We start from the raw sequence: 15768 nt of genomic DNA, 5'->3' as shown, positions 1-15768 counted from the left end.
CCCTGTTTAGAGGCTGTCACATCCAGAAACACTCCCTGGCTTCCCACCTATCTCCTATGTCTTTTCCTGCTTTGATTTTGTTCCCCCTTCCTGCCCGGTCTGGTAGCAGCTCCTGTTCCTGCCTCCAGACTGCTCAGGTGATGCGCAATCCGATGGCTCAGTCTCTACGCCATGACAGCAGCATTCAAACCTGCAAAGGAGGCAGCAAGAATGGCGTTTGTCACTGACTCTCAGCTCTCCAGGCTGCCGGCTGGCTCAGACTTGACTGCCCTGGTGACCTCCTGTGCATGCCAGAGGATGAGATGCTCCTTTTTTTTAGAAGACACTCCTTTTTCCGACACAGATGGGAGCGCATGTCTTGTATCGGCCACAGAAATCCCGTAGAGGCAGGCATGCGCCCGCAAACCCCTCAAATCATATTGCTGGCATCGAGGGCAGGTGGCCATAGAGTGCATGGCAGCCCTCACTGCTGCACAGGGACCTACTGGAGGCTCTGCTAGGTTTCCTCAGGAAGAGGTACCAGTATTCCAAAGTCTTACTTTGCACATGCTCTGTTTCTTCTCCTAAGCAAATTGCAAAGAGGTTCAAGATGAATATGAATGCTCATGACAGGAGAGAAGTCCAGCTGGTGCCCTGTCTGTGAGGACAACAGGGCTATGAAGAGGTCAGCAGCTTCAGCACATCCTCCTAAAACATCTGTTCAAATTACCTTTACTGTCCCTTCCCCTGGTTTCCTGTCTCTGCTCCACAGATCAAACAGCTGCCAGGAAAAGCTGGGCCATGCTCCCTTCCCCTTCGCGCTCGCTCTAGCCATCACCTGGAGAAACCAGCCAGGCTGGCTCAACACACACGTCTTCCACAGGCCGTACTGTCAGGCTGCTGCTGGACACCTGGCACAGAATCATAGAATCATAGAATCACAGAATCACCAGGTTGGAAAAGACCCACCGGATCATCGAGTCCAACCATTCCTATCAATCACTAAACCATATCCCTCAGCGCCTCATCCACCCGTGCCTTAAACGCCTCCAGGGAAGGGGACTCAACCACCTCCCTGGGCAGCCTGTTCCAGTGCCCAATGACCCTTTCCGTGAAGAATTTTACCTAATGTCCAGCCTAAACCTCCCCTGGCGGAGCCTGAGGCCATTCCCTCTTGTCCTGTCCCCCGTCACTTGGGAGAAGAGGCCAGCTCCCTCCAGGTGCTGGCTGGAGCATGAGCTGGTAAAGAAGGACGCTGTCTCCGTGCAGTCAGCTAGTGGTGACAACAGCACCCACAGGGGTGGCAGCTGCTTTGGGGAAGGAGCATTTCAGGTCCCCAGGGTTAGGAAGGCTGAAGTGCTCTGGCTGAGTTAAGATTGACAACAGTATCTCCAATGAATGCACAGAAAGTGACTTTCTAATGTTTTGCTCTCTCCCCTGATGATAGATGTAGCAGATTATTAACAGGGAAGCACCTTGATCATTCAAGAGTGGACCTCCACCTGGGACTAACATTCACAAAGCATCTGGATTAGCCACGTATATAAAATCAAATATATCAAGGCTGACAAGACAGGATCAGGAGGGCACGTAGCTGTCATCATACCTCTCCTCATGGTTTGCCATTCAGAAGACCTAACCCAGCCAGAGCCGGCGCGCCAACTCCCTCTTCTGACACTGGCCTGAGATTTACTGCCCATTCTTATCACATAATTTACAACTGGTTCATTCCTCACAGCAAGGTTTCAACATGTTCTGGCACAAGCAGCATTAAACACTTTCCTTCTGGGGCTTCGGCATCTTCCACAATCATTATCTGAAATCACTCCAGAGCCGCAGGAACTGGAGGGTAATGGGTAGTTAATAGGAAGGCACTGCTTTGGGGGTGGTGAGATCTCCTTCTGCAGGATTCACTGGGGAGAAAAAGCTCTGGCCTGCCACAGGGGTCACTGCCCCATGCTGCAGTTCCCAGAGGTGGAATCAAGGAGAGGAGAGGTAACATGCAGAAGGACAGGAACAAGGCTCAGCTCCAGGTAACGCATTTGTTAGAGTGGCACAAATACAGAATCACAGAATCACTAGGTTGGAAAAGACCCACAGGATCATCGAGTCCAACCATTCCCATCAATCACTAAACCATGTCCCTCAGCACGTCATCCACCTGTCTTTCAAACACCTCCAGAGATGGTGACTCAACCACCTCCCTGGGCAGCCTACCAGCGGGTAAAATGCACAATTCTGGTAAAGCTGGGCTCTCCCAGTTAACTGGGGAAAGAGAAACATCACCAAGAAAAGGAAGAAAAGAAAACATTTAGGAAAGGAAATGTATTTTATTGAAAAAAAACCAGTTACATTTCACTTATACACCATGAAAATACCAAGTCGTGTGTTATTTTCATAAGAAGAGGTTAGGACTTTCACAAGAAAACCACATTCTTTATTACAGCATTACTCCACGAGATGAGGCTCTGGTGGCATCTGTGTTGGGCGTTTTCACTAAACAGTAGAGCAGGGCTAAATGTGCTTTGGGTAAAAACCCTAAATATTGGCCTCTTCCAGATGCTACTCCTTGTTGAAGAAATGACACTCATTTGGTCAACACTGAATTATTTCTGAGTTAGAGACAAGAGTCAAATTTTCTCTACTCATTTAGATGGTAGGGGAATTCACAGCTCTCTCTCCCCTCCATTTGAAAGAGTCTTGATGCCTATTTCCCATTCAGCCAGCTCAAAGCACACTAAAATGACATATAGGCTGTCACCCTCCTATCTTCTGGTAAGAAAACAGTCCTGGGAAGGCTACATTGCACTAACAAATTCTAAAGCAGATGACTGGATGGTACTAAATTCTCCAGCGTTTCCTTCTGCCACTGCCTCTCCAGCAGCACACCCTATAGTTTTCTTCCCTAGCAAGGCACGTATTCACAAACACGTCTCAGGCACGTGAATACATCTGCTGTACCAAATGCAGGCGACAGGACAGCAGTACCTGCCTGCAGGTGGTATCCCAATGCCATTTGTCACAGGTGTATCCCAAGAACCTATTCTCCAAGCCACCTGCGACAGGCCACATCTCACCGATTGGCAAGGCATCTTCTGAAAATCCCTCATGAACTAAAGACCTTTGGTGAGGTAAGATTTAAACATCTGTAGGCAAAAATAAATATTAATGCCACTTAAATTCCCAGGCAACTTCCCTAATTTATTTGTTTATTTATGTGATTCCTTCCTTACTTAATGAGGACATGAAAGAAAAGAGCCAGACCTGGACAATTGTGACAATGCAAATGCTTGGAAGTCGACTCGAAACCTTCTCCACCTGGATCTTCCTACTATGTTTCCTAGTTAGACAACTGCTTTATTCTATGATTCTAGTTTCTACTCAGCTAGGCACAAGCGTCGCACGGGTTATTAAGAACAGTCACACAAAATTTTAGTACTAGAATGTTTTTGGGGTACAGGGGATGGGCTGGATGGAGAACACCAAACTCAGATTATTAAATCTGCAGCACTTCTTTCAAGTACTTAGCTGGCAGAGACTTCTTTTCTTTACCACTAACAGTGCAGCTCTGCAATTATGTTCTGCTGACCCTAAATCTTGCTGCCAGGGAAAGAGGCAACCCCATTCTCCCCCATTTTGTCCAGCTGCACCTTCCCAGCCTCTCCCTAGCAGCGGCACAAGTGCTTATCTGTTCCCAGGGTAAGAAGGTTTATGGAACTAAAGGAAATGAAATTTTCAAGGGGTTTGGCTGGATAAATTCCCTGGTGGTTTTAGCTCCTTCACTTCACCTCACTCATTACGGGGCAGGCAAGTATTAGGGCCAGCAAAAGTGGTGGGAGAGGAAGGTTTGAGTGCAGTTTTATGGTGTAGCTGAGTTGGACAAGTTAGATCTATCATAGAAGCTGATAATTCTCTGCCTTTCTTTTCCAAAGAACAAAAGCCTAGCCTAAATCATCTGAATAAATCACCTGTTCTCCATGGTCTACAGATGAAGTCTAGGGTAATCACGTGGCTAAATTAGGTTCCTAAAACAGGGAGAAGCATGAATACCCTCACAGCCTACAATGCAACCAGGATAGCAGCGTGCTGTTCATCACGTGCTTTTAAAGTGCAGACAGAGTTGCGCTAAACTAGAGCTTTGGTGCAGCACTTCGAAATGAGCAGCCCAACAACTTCACATAGACCTCCTCTCCCACTTGCTCAGAATAGCTCTGCTGCATTTCCCCCAAGGGAGGGTGCAGGCAAAACTGTCACTGTCACCACCACGGGGATATTGCACCCACAGATTCCCAGGGGAGAAAAAGCCAGGCAGAGCGAAGCACACAAAACATAGCTGTTCCCTTCTGTAGCCTCTCTCCTCGACAATGCATTATTAATCTCTCTGATATTTTTCTGGCTAACTCAGCAAAGCAGAAGTACTTCTCTCTTAACATATTCAGAACTCGGGAACTCACTAGAGAAAAACTTCTGATAAATTCTCCTCTACATTTTGCAGTAGAGATTTCATAGAATCATAGAATAACCAGGTTGGAAGAGACCCACTGGATCATCGAGTCCAACCATTCCTACCAAACACTAAACCATGCCCCTTAGCATCTCATCCACACGTGCCTTAAACACCTTAGGATTTATTCAGAAGTGTGGTGAGGATGCTGCCGTATTTATCAAAAGACACATAATAAATGATGCTTGGTTTTTCCAGCTCACCAACTGTTGCAGCAGGAGCACAATATTCAGTGGAGGGTCATACTCCACAAACAGATTGATGTTGCAGACCCTTGCCCTCAAATGACAACCAAAATAAGTATAAATAAATAAATAAATGGACGGTTGTGCTTTAGCCCTGGTCTCTCAGACCTTCAAGAACGAAGACACCAGTATGTACAGCAAGATGAAAAAAATCATGCTCTGATTTTCAAACATGCCAACAGCTTACCTCCTTTTGACTGAATGGGATTTTACTAGTAACTCAATTCTTCTGAAAGGTCACCCTACTAAAAACTTCGCACTATTACAACTGACAAACTACATGGAAAAAAAAATCTTCACTTTATCCCACTATCCTACCTGTCTCTCTGTTGCACATTCAGTACAAGCTCTGAAGTTAGCTCAAGCAGGTTCATAAAACGTGACCAGGCTACTTTTGTTCCAGTTTCCTGGCTTGTCCATTCACATGTTGCTATTAAGCACTTGTTAAGATTCCCCAGTCTTATTTAAATAAATAAACTCCCTCACCTATTTTTAATGTGTCCTAGATGTAGTTTTTTATTCCAATTCAAAATCTAAATTTCAGGCTTATGCCACAATTTAGCTGATTTTATAATGGATAAGGTAGCAATATTTAGGGTTTTCTTTTTAAACAATGGTATCCTACCATCCTATTGCCTCTCTCTACAATCAAGCGAACAAGCCTTACTGCAGAAAGAATACAGCTCGTAACCGCCAACCAGGAAAGTACATAAATACTACAAAAGCCTACAGTTTCATTAGAATTTAAATAATTTGCTATTACACAGAACTTCATTTCTTTTTTTTCTGGCATAAAAGTCATTGAATTACTACCTACGCCTCGAGGACAATCATTAAGATATGTAAACATGTAATAGGTCCACCTAGTCAGTACAAAGCATCACACAAATTTTAGGTACATAGAAAGTTTGCTCATAAGTATTTCTTTGTTTAACAGTTCAGCACTAAAAAAATATTACTTAAAAAGGCATCTTTTATTAAGTTATTCTGTTTGTCCAGGGCTGGTGGGGTTGTACTATCCCTACTTTATTACAGCCACCTGACTCTTTCCATATCATTTTACTTTCTTGGAAGAAAAGCCCATGTGTGGCTGGGACCCAAAGCTGCAGCACAATCTATAAAAATATAATTCTCTTAAGACCTTCTGCTCACATCCTGAAGGCCTACACAGCCAGCCCCCAAGTTCTGTTCCCCATCCCCACCACATTGCAAAGAAAGCTTCAACATACACACACATACACACGGAGTACATGTATTACACTCTTCTACACACAGATTTTTCTAAATAATAATGCAACCACAAAGGCAATAGGTAAGGAGTACATGTGATTTCGGTAGTAACATATGGCACAGCCTTCTCATATTGCTGGTTTTCTCTATCTGGATAATGTGCTGCCTTGTTCACTGCTCTGCTAACTGTGGATTTATTCTTCTTATTTGCACTGTGGAGGCACTAAGTCAGGAATTCATGCTTATTTAGGAGCGTGCTTGGGAGCATCCCATTTGCCTCAGAGTCCACTGCTACTGGAGCAGTAGAAGCACCAAACTGGTGGCTGGGCCACTGTCATCTGGCGCTGCTTTACTAGTGAACCAGACAGGAGCTTTCCTAACCTGATGAAAGCCAAACCGCATTCTTCCCTTCTCTAAAATGTGAGAAACTATCTTGGGCTGCCCTGAAAAAGTGTGCTGACTACAGCAGCTCCCTTGCATTCTGCCTTCAACACCCTTCGCTGGGCAGCTTAGGGCACACTCCTCCAGTTACTGATTGTACCTTGTGGATCTACCTTAAACCTGCTCCTGCACGCATGTCTAAACTTGCTGTTTAACTCATTCATTTAAAAGAGAAGAGCTACTTTCAGGGCTGCGATTGAACACCTCAAAGCTTAAGTTTCCATGGTTGATGTGTGTCTTTAATGGACACATTTTAGAGAGCTACAAAGCTGTTCAGCAGCAGGCTCTCACTTACCAGAAGCAAATGCCTTTCATGAAGAGCAGCTCTCTGAATAGTCTTATCCTGTGATTCTAACAGGAGCTGAATGTCTGGTTAGTGGGCCAGTGGGGCTGCAATGGGATGTAAAAGACGGGGTTGTGTTCCCATTTATAAGGAAATATTTTGGTTTCAGAGTGACTGAAATTTCTAACACTTTGGTCTCAGCTTCTAAAATAACTCTTTAAACAGGCAAAGACCTTCACTCAAGAGAGGTGGTTTTCTTCAGTACAAATAAAAGCAAAACTTCTCCAGGGGACATAAGCAAAATGATGTAGCACCTTCTCCAATAACCAGTGCCCTCATTAAACTGGATATCTGCCCCCTTACTCTTGCAAAACACTGCCACAGCAGAGATACTCTAAGTGCTGACAGAAGCACTTGCTCTGACTTGCAGGAACAATTGTTTCCTACTGCAGATAGTCTTGTGTGCTCTAACCTACGCAGCGATATAAAAATTATCCTGTGAAGGGGAGCGCAGCTAAATCCTGCTCAAGAAAGAGAGCTCGTGGTTCTTTTTCTCCAAGCCCCTCTTCTCACCTTGTATGCAGGAATAAAAAGCACAACACAGAGAGGTTCTATGCACGCAAGTAAGAGGCACACAAGAGCAGAATGCCAGCAGTTGTCTTCCCATGAAACTTCTTAAAAACTTTACTCGCTTCCACATACCTACTGGTTGACAATGAGGTGATTGCAGTGCACAAATGTGTGCTCTTCCATTAAATATCCTTTCTCTACACTAGGTTATAACAAAGGAAACCTTTAATTACATCCACTTTATTCAGCAAGACTACCAAACTGTTCTTTTAATTCCGAAATGATGAACATATTCAAAAATAGGATCTAACAATTTGTGTGTGCACAGTATATTAAATGTAGATGCTTTTATTACAATCTTCCTTGCCATGTATTTTAAAATAAAATTAATCAATACAATCACCATAACAGTCTCAGACAACAAGTTAACACCATCCAATCAAGACACAGTTAAGATACTCAAAAAGGCAGTATGAGTAGCTGGAAACCTTGGTCCTCTGATTCTTTTGTATAACGCATTGATTACAGATATCTCCCGTTTACGACATAAATCAGCAAACAAACATTAACGATTCATACTGCAGATTTCATAGATGTATATATCATGTGTGAATAGCGCTGATTTTAGCACAATGTCTTTATGCACATGTCCCAAAAGAGAACACGGGAATTTTAAGCAAGTAGAGATTAATCCAGGCCCAGAATAGAGTAGATCGTTTGTAAACAACTTTTGGGTTCTCCTGCATAATGGCTCTGCAAATGAGTGCAACTCGCAGTAATCAAAATGGCTGGCCACATACACTGCAAAGTTCATTCCAGAATAAAAGGGATCCATCAAAAAAATACTTCCAGTAAGAAAAGAAAGAATGGTGGGGAAGTTGACTGGACACAAACAGAAAGCATACACTGCTCCCATGCATACGTGTACTTCAGTATTAGAGGTGTCCTTTGCTGCTAACTTCACACGTACATATGGGAGTATGCATGGCAGCCAAGTCAGCAGTCCCTAACTGGTGCATACTGGACAGATGGGTTACAGACACCTTTCCTGCTGTTAGGACGGTCGTGGAAGAATATCCATTAGTTATTGACTCCATTCTCTGCGCTAAAGCGCTCATTCTGTAATCAACTGGTACCTAAACTAGTTCAGACTAACCATTTTTCTTTACTTAGAGATCTGCAAGTGGATCAGACAACCCCGATAATTCTCCTACAGCTCTTAAATAGTGGGCAGCTGTACCAGAAAGACAGCAGGGACTCAGAAACAGATATAGGTATTATATGCAGGAGGAGAGGAAGGAATAAGAGATTGGACAGGACTCTCTTTGAATTTCGTTCTCAAAAAATTATGAAAAAGCACTGTGCAACTCTGAACAAATAAAAATCCACTAGGTAATAAGTATGTATACCTTGACATTTAAAAATACCTGTTAACCTCTTGTGACTACAGAAAGTTAGCTGCAGAATGTATTTACAGGTCATTTCTGATGTTTACTCCTGGCAAGAGAAGTTAAGCCCAATGCTTCACTGAAGACATAAACCTGACCTAATTTAGATGAGGTCAGTGGGAGTTTAAAACACATAATGTATGAGCAGCTCCCAGGGACTTCAGCACAAGAAGCAAAGAAGCAAGCAGCCTATTGCTACAGAATCCAGCTACGGCAAAAAATGAACTTTTGCAAATTGAGCACATTAGTATCATTATCCCTTTTTTTTTTTTTAACATGGATATGTGACAGACCTAAGGAAGGTGTGAATTTCTGAAAAGATCCATTCTTTGAAGGAGTGGGAAAAGATCACACTGGACAAGTATAAGCTGCTCCAACAAACATAATGCTTTCTTTTTTATGGCAAGATCACACTGATTATGGTTTACAGATAAAATCTTTTTTGCAAGGTAGCTTTAAGTTTCCTGAATTCCAAACTGCTTTATTTCAGAGAAAACCAGCCCTTGCCTTTCTCTCAATTCCCATGTTAAAGTCTATTTTCCTTAGTAGCAAAAAAAAAAAATTTTGCGCTGTCTCACACTTACTAAGAGGACTTTTCTGTAGTACACACGTAACAACAGGTAGTTTCTTTCGACAGCAAATTCTGACAGTGCATACTTATTGCTGCTTTAAAAAAAAATAAAATTAAAAGGCCAATTTTGTGCTTCCCTCTCCTGTTGATCCCCCTGATATGAAGAGCTGAAGAACCTCAACTTTGCACAGCACTAGCGCAGAGATGGCCACCACATGGCTCTCACTTTGGCTCCATGTGGCTCCCAAGCCAGGTGGTGTTACCTGACTGGCAATGAAGATAATGCTGGTGCAGGGGCCACTGGGTAACGCACCAGGAGCTGCTTCCAGACCAAGCTAAGATCTGTGCTGGAACTGTGGGACCGTAAAAACCAAGTGCCATTTACTGCGTGTGAACTGTTCCTGGGATCCATCTAATTCTTGGCAATCTTATGGACACAGTAGAGGTCTCAAAGCTTGGTCATCTGAAGATTTTTTTACGTGACACATAGGAGCTGCAAAACTGGATACAGCTAGGTGAGGGTGTCAAGCATAATGCTGCAAAGCTGACCATGATATGTGCAGGCAGGGAAGTTCAGTACCTTGATCCTCTCTTCCCTAAAGGATAGTAGGGATCAGAAACCCATGTGAAATAGCCTAATTTTAAGAGATAAAATAACTCATAGTTATGTTTGGAATATGGCATGCACTATTTCTTTAATCAATGCTAGAAACAGGTAAAATCCTTTTGTGTTCAACTGCTGGAATGCATCGCCAGCTACAATATTTAAATACCTTTGCTGAAAGCAACTATCTCAAAAAAGGCAATTTTATTCCTGGCACAACTGCCCAAGCAAAAAGCAGCTTATCTAATAAAGGAGGCAAATTATTAATATTGAGCTATTTTCTAGCCTATCCAGAAGCTTGTGTCTCAGGAAGAAAAAAAAAATTTGCATCATTTAAAAATAACACTGCTGCAAAGAAAGGCAATGTGTTTTAGTTCACAGTCACAGAATGGTTGAGGTTGAAGGGGACCTCTGGCGATCATCTAAGTCCAACCCCACTGTGCAAGCAGGGTCAAGTACAGGGTCGTGTTCAGTCAGGTTTTGAATATTTCCAAGGATGGAGACTCCACAACCTCTTTGAGCAACCTGTGCCAGTGTTTGATCACCCTCGGAGTGAATTATATATTTTTCATGTTGAAATGGAATTTCTTGTATTTCAGTTTGTGCCCATTGTCTGTTGGGCACCAATGAGAAAAGCCTGGCTCCTTCTTCCTCACTGCTTCTCATCAGGTATTTATACACACTGTTAAGATACCTCATGTCTTTTTACATGTTGGATATCAGCCATGATCTCATCTCAGTTATTGACTGCTAATTTTAGCAACTGCTCGCATCACCAAAATTATTATTGCTAGAAACTTATTTCATGGCAGTAGTTACTAAAACTTGCGGCAGTAGAGTCACATTTTATAGGTAATTTCTGGTTTTTTTCTTTCTCAAAATTCTCAAGTCTCATGATTTTTTCTTTCATTTTTAATGGCAAATGCATGAGAGGAAATAAAATTATTATTAGTTGTAGAGAGCGAAAGCCTGAAGTTTGACTCTTAAATTTACTGCAAAAGGTGTTCATCTCATTTACTTCAGAGATAGTGAAAATGAGGGATTTCAGAAATGTCTTAATTATGAAATCTTACCCTATTATAAAATTATCTTTTCAGCTAAAAATTCACTCTAAGGACAAATGACTCTTCTACTAGCTAAAACCAATTAACTTTTACAATGGCAGAAGATCCATAAAAACAGTGGGATAAGTGAAGAGCACAGTGGCCAAAGCAATCTCCAAACAAGCTCTTTTGGGGACTTCCAAGCTATGTAAGTGACACTATCAGCCCAGCGGGCGTGATGAGGAAGATGCAGGAAAGTTATCTTATGGGAGATATCCAAGAGTGAGTTTCTTCAGCATACTCAAGTAATCAAGAAAAAATGAGTCCTTTCCGCTAATGCACATTCCCTTTGTGTCACTGCAAGCAGAAATGCAATTTTAATGTCCCTATGCCATCTGAGACAAGTAAAGCTCATCAACTGAATCTGGATTTAACAACACACTAGATCTCATCTTGGGAGAAGTAAGAACCTCAGTCCCATACAAAAATCATTCAGAAGTATGAGTAATCAGTACCTATCAGCATATCTGCCCTACTGGTATAATATGTGGCTGTGATGCACAGGATGCTGAAATTATTAAGAATCCCATTTTGAAGCACTATGAAGCAGAATTTTGCAATAAAGATGCATTAATAATAATGCATTTCTGTAATCCCTAATCAGCATAGGCTTCAGAGACTTACATTATAAACGAATTAATTCTGTATGTTTCACTGCATTTAGTAAACATATGCAACTTACTAAACCTTACTAAACTAAAAGTATTACTTTTACCACATTGCTTCATTAATAAGCCTGGCAATAGTGCTCACTACTGTTAAGTGGACATGTAGTCTCTGAATACGTCCACCCAGGAACAAACTAAGGTAGTCACCTTTCAGGGTAAGAGCTGCTTTCTCTTTCGTCCTTACAGAATGTTTGTCTTTAATTAAAATGAATCAAACCTGGCCTCCGAGGTAGAACTACAAACTTCTAATCAGTGCTACTGAATAAAAATATCAATCTATCAAAGACAACGTTTCTGGAGCAGCTTTTGGAAGAAAATCATGTGGGCACCCAGAGACATGAAAAATAAGCAGCCAGTACCTGCAAAAACTGAAACCGTGCAGCTGAACCCATGCAGCTGTTCACAGACAAGAAACAGGAGCAGTTATCAGTAACAGAATAACACCTCAAGGTCACTTCAGAGAACTTAAATGCCAAACATCTTCAAAGTACTCCCACACACAACCAGAACTTTGTGTGTAGTTTTAACCCTGCTTAGTTTCATAGCAGCTGAGATACTGAATACCAGAGCAGGTAACCAGATATCTCCAGGAAAAGGGAGCATGGAGCCAGCTCCATTGGCACTAGATGCCATCTTGAAATATATTTTCCAGTCAGTCAAGCATTCCATTAGCAAATTCACAACTGAAGTCTTTGGCAAGGCAGGAACATTGTACTCTCTTGCCATGGGTAATTACACAGACTAAGTGAATTTGACAGCCATTTTGATACCTGGTAATATGCTTCAATGCACGCTAACTGTTCTGTTTTTAAAACCGAGCAAGGCCAGCGCATATGTTTGAGAGTGGATATCTGCCTATGCTGGGCACTACTTCATGAAAGTCAGGTTTCTGTTCACAGATCTAAGGCAAATATTACAATTTACAGGAAAGAAATGAGGACATCAATACATTGTGCGTTGTTGGAGATGTACAGCCTTTATAACACAGTGGCTTTCACTATGATCTCTGGGTTTTCTATGTCCTTTTTGCTTTGGACCATTCTCAGTTCCAGCTGGGCTGAGTTTGGTTTGTTTCCTTCTCCAGCTTGCACTAAAAAGATGACATGACAATGTCATTAAAAACAGCAGTATAAAAAGAAAGAAGTTACATTGTTCTGTTACCCCACCTTTTTTTCTATCCTCTTCCCCTCCCCAGTTTCCCTTACTACACCTTGCTAAAAGCTTCCAAAGTGGAAGATCCAGGCCAGCACTGTGATTTCTATCACCCCTGTTATGTGTCTCTCTCGAGCAAAGAAACAAAGCTCTGCTATTATTAGAAAGTGACACACACATGCTCCCAGAACACACAGATCCTATCTGGATCTCCTTAGGAACTGAAAACATGGGAACTCCAAGGGGAGAGGAGCTGAAAAAAATTGCTCCTCACATGGCTGACACAGCAAACAGAGAGTTTATTATTAGTTAATAGAGACCTTCTCAATACTAAACTCAGGCACTCAAGGGAAAGTGAGCGAGCAACGCTTAAAAGAGAAGCTCTCTTGCTCGTCAAACTCAGCATTTCCTCAAGTTCTCCTGACGCTGTTTTGCAAAGTGATCAAGAGCAGTCAGCATGACTGTAGTCCCACTACATGCTGAACAGTGACATCTTCAGTCAGCTGTGGTCAAAAATAGGCTTGGAGGACACAGTAAGGAACATGCACTGACTAGGCTGACAAGCTCTCATTCTGTAAATCCTCTGGCTGCTTCTGCACCAAGGGCTGCCTTCAGTCAGGAAACCCAGAAAGCTCTTCGACTGTTTCTTCTGATGCAAATCCAGGTGGAATAAGGGAACAAGGTTTGAATGAGTTACCTTTTGCACTCTTAATGGTCCTTTGCAGAACATGTTGCATGGCTGACGCAGTCTTTTCACACGCCACCTGCATTAACATAATATATTCAGGCTGTAGTAAATCTTCAGCTGCCTAGCTTAATATTATTATTTCAAAAATACTGCTATTAAGAGACAATGACCAACAAGATGCTAGCTGGATGACAACTATGTAACGCAGAGTTTGGGAAAAAAAAAATTAGATTCCCTTAATTCTCCCAGAAGAGGTATTAGAAACTATATAACTGTATTGAGGACTCTGTGTGTTTAAGGGAAAGAAATAGCAAAATAGATGTGATAAATGATTTTCAGTGCTTATTATGAAGTAAGGTTAAAAAATATAATTACAAACATGTATGCAGCCTCTCTCTGTCTAGTGAGAACATCATCTTATTTGGCAAAATTACAAAATCCATGTAAGTGAAATGTGATCGTCTAAAGTTGCATAAGCTAAAATGGTTTGGCAAATGGGAAATCTTGCTTTTTTCCTCTGAGGTGAGGAAAAAAAGCCAAACCAGAAAAGAGTCTTTAAATAATGTCAAGGATTTAAAGTAATTTAAAAAAAAAAACGAACATAGTCAAAACTTTCAGAGAGATGAAGAACTTCTCCCACACCTTAAAGTTGTTTGGATGCTTATGTGTCCATGCCAAAAGCATAGCAGCAAACAAGTCTCCTGTTCCAACGAAGACAGCATCCACTTTAGGAGACTCCACTCGAATTCTCTGTGTCATCTTGGTACCATCTGTTTTAGCTACAACACAAACAGTTAAATAACAGAGACAGCAATTAATACAATGGCATTTACCATAATTTAAAAGCAATCACCAGATTTTAATTCCTTTGTTGTTTGGAACCTTTGCACCATCTCTTTTAAAAGGTGTAACCTTTCAAACCTTTGCCAAGTTGGGATAAGCATTTACAGTTTACATGGTGTACATACTTCACTTAAGGAGTTGGTAACCAGCACCTTCATTTTCACGAGGCATTGAGAACCACCTATTCTCATTTTGAGAGCAGCAGGTTGCTCAGGAAACCACGTATTTATGGAGACTGCTGAATCCTAGATGCAACATCCCAAACCGTAATTGAGAGTACCTCTGGGTTGTATGGAGACACAAGAGCAGCTTTGACATCAGTAAAGAACGTCTGACCCATGTGTCATATTGTAGCCACCCTTGGAATAACCAGATTTATTCCAGTCATGGCAACTGTAGAGTGCCAAGATCCCCTGACTGATTCTTAGTGGAATCTGTTTTAAATATCAAGACTTTTTTAGACTTTCAGCAGTCCAGAATGTGATGCCCACATACAGATCGTCTGATGAAACCAGGTCTTTACAAAGGAACTGAAAGCATAGAACAGGTTAAAAGAAAGCACAGTTCATGACGTACTTTTTCTGTGGCTTCCCAGAGCAATCAGGTAGTCGTTTCCTAGAGGCGCCTGTAGATCTGAGCTTGTGATCACTACAGTCTCTGGTCCCATGGCATGGAGCATATCCATTACCTTTCCATGTGCAAAAAGACAGGATACAGTGAATGCATGTGTTGATTAAACCTCACATCATTCCTAGGGCATAGGATTTTTTACAAACTCTTGTTTTGGTAACAGAAAACAGTTTCTACTAAAAGAATTCACTTGAATTAGGGGAAATAACTTGAAATAGAGGAATCAAAACATCCATAATTAAACATACACAGTTGTTAAAATATACAGGCATCTCTCTATTATTTTTGGATGTTCCTCTGAAGAGAATTCTCTGTTTCAGCTGTGACTGCAGTTTTTGTTCGCATCATGTTTTCAGAACATATTACCAAAAGAACAAGAGAACAAATATACAGACACATGCACCAGAGCTGGCAGTTCGAAACACTTGACAGAAAGCCAGTAACTCCAGGTCATGAAGTCTTGATTAGCTACTACTTTAAGAGTTAGCAAAAACAAAGAGTTAAAGAGCTAAATCAGAGGCACGAGTGTATCTGTCTCTATCTTCCTTTCTCATTCTGTTTCAACGTCCAAGTTACACCTGTAAATTATGTACCTTTGCAGGTGTATTTCTCGTCTGTTTAAGTGTTCCTCACTTAAACTCATTAATGCTCTACTTTTGGTATCACAATTGGTAGCTACATAAGTAATTTTGATTCCACAGAATAAAGAATGACTTCAATAATGAGTTTAGTCTAAAACACATAAAATATTGATTCTCCCAAAAGAGTTTAACTACAAATCCTCTCGGGCTAGCTATGACTCATGAGCA

At 41.7% G+C, this 15768-nt stretch overlaps 1 protein-coding gene across 2 annotated transcripts in view; it reads right to left on the bottom strand.

Moving 5' to 3' along the window:
* Positions 1–5502: 5502 nt before the first annotated feature.
* PDXK (pyridoxal kinase) overlaps positions 5503–15768 on the bottom strand; it is a 50456-nt gene continuing 40190 nt past the window's right edge. For both annotated transcript variants that reach the window (XM_069872511.1, XM_069872507.1), the window contains exons 8-11: positions 14906–15017; positions 14129–14265; positions 13496–13562; positions 5503–12736 (exon numbers count right to left, since the gene is read on the bottom strand). In XM_069872511.1, the coding sequence (XP_069728612.1) occupies positions 12624–12736; positions 13496–13562; positions 14129–14265; positions 14906–15017 (429 nt within the window). In that variant the 3' untranslated portion in view covers positions 5503–12623. The remainder of the gene's footprint in view (positions 12737–13495; positions 13563–14128; positions 14266–14905; positions 15018–15768) is intronic.

The sequence above is a fragment of the Phaenicophaeus curvirostris genome, chromosome 1 (assembly GCF_032191515.1).
Source record: "Phaenicophaeus curvirostris isolate KB17595 chromosome 1, BPBGC_Pcur_1.0, whole genome shotgun sequence".
In the NCBI taxonomy this organism is placed as follows: domain Eukaryota; kingdom Metazoa; phylum Chordata; class Aves; order Cuculiformes; family Cuculidae; genus Phaenicophaeus; species Phaenicophaeus curvirostris.
This window is presented reverse-complemented; position numbering and strand designations above follow the sequence as displayed.